Genomic DNA, 6762 nt, shown 5'->3' with positions numbered 1-6762 from the left:
CAGAATTCAGTGAAAAATCAAACAATGTTTGTTTTCGCTTACACACACAAACACAGACACATCTGTGTGTCTGTATGTATTTCTATGTTTGTATGTATTCGTGGAATACTTTCATTGTAGCATTCAATACATAACACAAGTGTAGAATTTCTCATTTTGTGTTTAAAAGTTTGCACTGCAATCGATGATCGATCTTTTCAAAACCCTAAGCGTCCTCCGGTGAGGATACAAATCATTGTGTGTGTGTGTGTGTTTGTGTGCTCGCGCGCGCGCTTATGTGTGTCTATCCAAACAAACGGCGAAACTCGAAGGAATTCAACGCCACTACACAAAAGAAAATTGCCTCGGTGCAACAGATGAGCTGCTAGGAGTAGCTAAACAAATCGTGGCTCTACTCCCGAGAGGGAGTAACTGGAAAAAACTCTCAGGAGTATCATAAGTCAGAAGAGAACGTCAGAGGGAAAAGGGAACGCAAGAATTCATAAGTCACAGGAGAAAGTGACAGGGGAAAAGTTTTGGAAATAACTAACAGGAAAATCTCGCAGAAATAAGTGTGAGGAAAAAGTTACAAGAGCAAAAATCACGAGAAAATGTCACAAGAAAACGTGACACGAAAAATGTCACAGAAAATAGTCACAGGAAAAAATGAAGAGGGAAACGGCACATAAAATGTAACAGACAAAAATTCAAAAGGTAACTAAATCAGAGATACCAGTGACTGCAAAATAGTTACCAGAAAAACTCACAGGAAAGACAGGAAAATCTTTCATAAAGCGACGAATACCGTCTAACTACTTCAGTTTTTTTGAGTGTTGTACTCGTGTATGCATGTATGTATGTATGTATGCATGTATGTATGTATGTATGTATGATTATGTGCAAATATAAAAATGTCGAATTTATTACTTACTCTTGGATATGTGTCGCGGACAAACATGACATTGCGGTAAGTGTAGTTTCGTCCTTGCAGCAGGGGACAGGTTAAACCTTTCCCTGTGCAAGCATCCGGTTGTGACGTTGGAAACGGTATAGGGATCCCAATGATGATCCCTTTTATCTTGTCAGTTAGGGAGCTGATGTTGACATCTGGAATTAAACAAAACAAAAAACTGAAGACGACAATTGATGAGAAACAGTTCATACAATTCTAGGTTGCATGTTTTCGTTTCCGTTGATCTAATTGTGAAAAGGAGTGAAACAGAGACAAGAGAAGATATGAACTTACTTTGCAATTACGATAGTTTGTTACGACAACAATCAGTAAAAGTAAACCAAAGAGGTAAACTCTACGTGAAAGTCTGAGGAAGATAATGAGTGCCAAAACAAACTGCAAGTACAAAAGTACCAATAAGACAGCACCTACGCTGAGAAATGTTATAAATCCTTTTGCAAAATTACATGTGTTTATACAGATACATACATAAAAGTTAAACACTCCTTTTGTTTGGTTGAATCGTAATGGCTACCTCTCCATTCAATAGAGGAATAATAAGGTGGAGAGCAAGAATAATGGTGTGCTCGAGAGCACAGTGGAAAATGATAAGGATTTTCTTGACAACCACTTCTGGATGACTGTCAGGTCGAAGATTATATATAACTTACCGAAATTCTTTGTTTGGTAGTAATATCAGGGATCATTTACGATAAAAAGTAAGTTCTGTAAGACAGTATCATTACTCGGTCCCATGCGAAGTGCACAGGGAATGATGAAGCTCTTCCTCATCCATTCGTTTTTATATCCACAAATTGTTGATATGTAGAATTACATTGGAATTCTATTTCCGCGTCAATGACAAACGTGAATGTCAACTTATCTAGAAAATATGGAAGCCGACCCAAACCAGGAGATCCAGCGAGCTATCAGCAGTCATTTATGCAAAACAGAAGGAACACCCACCCACCACCAACTAGAAAGTCATACTTACACAGCACCATACAACAACTACCCTCATTGCTACCTCTGAACAACATAAAACGTAACTTAGAACAATGCAAACATCAAACTACCCTTACCTCGACATTCCTGTTAAATGTACGTGGCATCAACCCATCACTCATTGCCCCAAAATGGAAGATCCCATACATAGAGAGTTGGCTTGCCGAAACGGCTCATTGCTTCCCTTTATTTATCCTTACTGAAACTCACCTAAACAGCGCACATATCGATGCCGAGGTAGAAATAAAAGATTTCACAATCGTCCGCGCAAATCGTAAAGAACGAAACGAAGAGGGGACAAACATCTTTCTCCATGATTCCTTTTCAGTTGATGCCAAGGTCATATTTTCCAATGGCTATTGTGAATCTATATCAATATGCCACAAGGCCAAAAACGTAATCATTGTTGGTCTTTACAGGCCCCACCCCAAGCACCTCTAAAGTGCTTTGAAGAGTGCCTCAACAAAATCAATTCCTTCCTACAAAAATACAACTCCGGAGACATACTAGTGATGGGTGAACCATAATATCACAAAACTTGACTGTAAAAAGGATTTAGATAATCCTATCAGGTGGTGCTATGAAGTTAGACATGGCCTGGACCAATCTCTGGTCGAAACATCAAAGTCTTATCTAAGTTTTATGTTAAAAATATTCTTGCTGCCTTCTGGCTAGAGGGAGCAGGGACTTTTCGTTTGCCTGTCAGTAATGACTAAAGAGAAGGCATGACGGTCATAACGGAGCAGACCAACTGCTTTAAAAACTACATTCAGGCGAAATATGAGGTTGGAGGATTGAGCCATTGATTTCAGCTGGAGGCATTGAGTCGTTTGGACTGAGCAATGACATTTTCTAAAAAAATAAAGGGAAATAGTGTTTTAACGATATTCTGATACTCTATTTATCTATTTATTCGTGTACTTTAGTCCTCGTTTTTTTTTTATCGCTGAATGTTAGAGATTAGTTCTTCTTAACAGTTACAAAGTGTACTGAAATGTCGTGTGTTATTTTTCCCACGTTTGTATATTGTTTTCATAAGGAACACACATGCATATACATACCCGAGAGTTGTACCGAAAGTAGCGCAAAAGGGGCCATATTGTTGTTATTAATTGACATTGTTATTAATTGCCCATGTTGGTAATCTCTTCCCCGGTACAAAGGTATTATTCATGCATTTGTGCCATTGTTGAGTGCAGTTCTGTTAATTTCTTTCCAACCGCTTTCAACTTGTCTGTGACATCAAATCGTTCTCAAATTAGACTGTTCTTCGTTGGATCAAACAAGTGGTAGTCGGGGCCACCCCAGTTTCTGACTATACGGTGGGTGGATGAGTGACCACTGGTCAGCCCAATTTGCTGCTAATTTGTGTGTGTGGTTACGCATTGTTATGGTTGTATTCATGACTTGTCTTCAATGGTATTCTCACTCTTTTAAACTTCTTCATCCATCAACACACGTTGCATCTGTAGACGTCTGTAGATGTTGGACAGTCTACAACCTGCCTTCGTCATGTACGTTGTTAATGCTTCAAACCTATTATTTGCCTGCGCTGAAGGAGAACAGGAAAAACAGTCACAAGATGAAGAGTTACGCCCCAAACAGTTTGAACGACTCATACTTGAGAAAGGAGATACTCTTATTTTTGCATTACTTTCGGACCACCATACATGCATACATACATACACACATACATACATACATACATACATACATACATACATACATACATACATACATACATAAATTAAATAGAGAGATACAATTGACAATCCAATAATTTATTTATACTATAATATACCATGAATATGATATGATAAAAGATTACAGGCTTAGTAGGTATATGCATACTATATCATTTCCACAATGAATTTCCTGACATTAAAGTTGGACTCTACAAAGATGATACACTATTTTTGATTAATAGTCAATCCTATAGAAAGATAAACCTATATATGAAAAAATTCCATAATTTCTTTAAAAGATTCAGTTCAAGATTCAGACGTTCAAGATGGAGGAAATGTCGCAAAGCATTTTGCCCGGTGTGCTGACGATTCTTCAAGCTCGCCCCCTATTTATGGTGTAATATTATTGTAAGTTCTACATGCGCTTTACCACAACATATCATATAACGGCTTGGTACAAACTGAGGGCAGGAATTGAAGCTTGGCATACAATATTTTATGGTTCATACTTCGAATTGAAGTCATCCTACAATGATCTCCGGCCACAGAATAGAGATCTGTTTCTCAAATAATGTTATAGTGGACGATGTAGCATTTTTAAGAAAGGGCGCAAATTCAGAGGAGAAATACTGCACTAACTGGATAATTTGATAAGCTGGACAAGGATGAGTTTTAAAGCAAAGAAATCGTGTTGTGTAACTCTCGTCAAATGGAAGTAAAAAGAAGCGAAATGCGAGGTTGCAGAAGCCATGCCCACTTTAGAGTGAAGAGTCTGGAAAAAGTATGCTAATCGGTCACAAATATCATACTTCTATCAAAGATAGAAGTGAGGAGGACAAAATCCAAAAAATGGCGAGTGAACGAACTGTCAATGGACAAAACATCAGTCGTAGGAAAGTTCAAGCTTCGACATATGCAATTTCTATTGCATCCCAGACAGAAGGAGTGGTTTTGGATGTAGCATGAAGTTTCACTGACGTGTGTTGAGATTATCGAGCGGATGCAAGTGGCTAGGATTGTTACGAACCTCTGCAAGTGTCGTCTCGGAACAAAATCAATGACCGGTTGAAATTACCTATCCCACCAATAGCCGAGCAGTAAAAATGTGATAAATTTGCAGATTATACTGACTCAGCGCCGTTAAGACGATTATGTTATCCGTTTTCTAATTACTCTGGAGCCAGAGCTTGAAACTGAGAAGGAGTGAACGAACGGAAAAAAGTTGCGTCCAACACTTTTAAGCTGTAGTTGTATGTACTTCATGACAGTTTGACTCAGCTCCACGTGTCATAAAGTTTCGTGAGCTTAGAATATAAAATTCCGGGAATGAAGTCACTAAGTATACATACTGACGAGGAATTTTACAGGTACCTAGGGGTGGATTAAAATATAGTTTACAATGGCACCTGTAACAAAACATGTGTCACTAAAGAATCTTACAGCCGAATAAAGAAAATTTGGACCTCAGAACTCTCTGCCTTTAATAAAATAGTGGCCCACGATGTGTTTGCAGTGCCAGTACTCATACCAACATTTGGGTTGCTTGGTTGGACGCTTGATGAGAGCCGAGCCATCGACGTGATAACCCGAAAATAGAAATATATATAGAAATATATATATTTGGACACATCAGTGAATGGCAAACGCAAGCGCTTCATCCAGGGATCCACGGATGTTTCGTCTTCCACAGACGCTTTTTTTTTTCTTTTTTCAGCCCTAGGACACGTAATGCCTGTTGCCGCTTTCCATGACATAGAAGTGACCGAGATCACAACATCATCTCTGAAGGAGACGCCTGTCCGTTGCAGAGTTCAAGACCAGCAATTTTTGAGAGAAAGGGGCTGGTCGATTATATCAGCAACAGTATTTGATTGGTACTTTCTTTTATCCCGAAGGGATGAAAGACAAAGTTGACCTCTGCAGGGTTTGAACTCAGTACGTAAAGATCCGGAAGAAGTGTTACTAAACATTTTTGTCCAATATGCTAAGGATTCTGCCAGCTCGCCGCCTTACACACACATACACACACACACACACACATACACGCACACACATGCACATACACGCACGCACGCACGCACGCACACACACACACACACACACACACACACACACACACACATGCAAAAGCCTGAACAGATATAGTAACATTCACATACACATTTGCGCATACGTAAGTTTGTCTATCAAGTGTTAGTGTGCGTGTGTGTGAGAGTGTGTGCGTGCGTGTATGTGCGTGCGACTCTGGAATCGTGTTTCTCTGGTGAAATCACTTCACGAAGGGAGACAACCCAATGGATATCCAATTTCTAATTTCCGTTTGATGTCACATTTTCGTCATAGAATCATAGGACGTCATTGCAGCACTCCCGACTCTAAGGAGCACTTTAACAGCCAGCCCTTTCCCTTTTACGCATACAACATATCTACTTTCCCTTGGCAATACATGGATATATATAGAGAGAGTGTGTGAGAGAGAGAGAGAGAGTGTGTGTGAGAGAGAGAGAGAGAGAGGGGGGGAGAGTTATAACATTATTTTTTCCCTCTCGCACACGCGATACATATTTAACCATACAGACGTCTACACGTACCTATCGCCGTGCGTGCACAAACTCTGTCCACTTAGATGTGGCTACTCCTTTCAATAGCGACCTACCTATCAACTGCTGTGACGTTCATTATAACAACTGCCAACACCTCTAAATGTCCTCTGCTGGAAAATATAAACAAACTTAACGACGCCATTAACCTACTTCGTATTATTTATAAACTCTAATCCTTGGCCTTCTTCATTCCTGACCTCTCCTACTTGCATTCACCAGCTCTCGCAGGAATGTTTACGTGATTGCTCAATATGCTAGAAATAGCGGCCAAAATTCCACCAAACTGTGTCTTTCGAAACAGGTAAATTGCGTAAATCAAAATAGAAAATTAATAACGTAGTTTGCAGGCGTGGCTGTGTGGGAAGAGGCTCGCTTCCCAGTCACATACTTCCGGGTTTAGTCGCAGTGTGTGGCACCTTGGGCAGCCATTCTCTACTATAGTCTCGGGCTGGCCAAATCCTCGTCAGTGCATTTCGTTCCAGCACACGATCTCAGATCAGGCCACTTGCTATGCAAGTACATCTCCGTAATATATATA

General features: G+C 39.8%; 1 protein-coding gene across 1 annotated transcript in view; it reads right to left on the bottom strand.

The window, feature by feature from the left end:
• The window catches only part of LOC106884062 (NPC intracellular cholesterol transporter 2 homolog a), a 17573-nt gene that overhangs the window by 3574 nt on the left and 7237 nt on the right, over window positions 1-6762 (bottom strand). Inside the window, exon 3 of the mRNA XM_014935278.2 lies at window positions 911-1086. Coding sequence (XP_014790764.1) covers window positions 911-1086 — 176 coding nt within the window. The remainder of the gene's footprint in view (window positions 1-910; window positions 1087-6762) is intronic.

Source organism: Octopus bimaculoides, chromosome 11 (assembly GCF_001194135.2).
Source record: "Octopus bimaculoides isolate UCB-OBI-ISO-001 chromosome 11, ASM119413v2, whole genome shotgun sequence".
Lineage (NCBI taxonomy): Eukaryota > Metazoa > Mollusca > Cephalopoda > Octopoda > Octopodidae > Octopus > Octopus bimaculoides.
The sequence above is the reverse complement of the archived record's forward strand: the minus strand, read 5'-3'. Positions and strand labels throughout refer to the sequence as shown.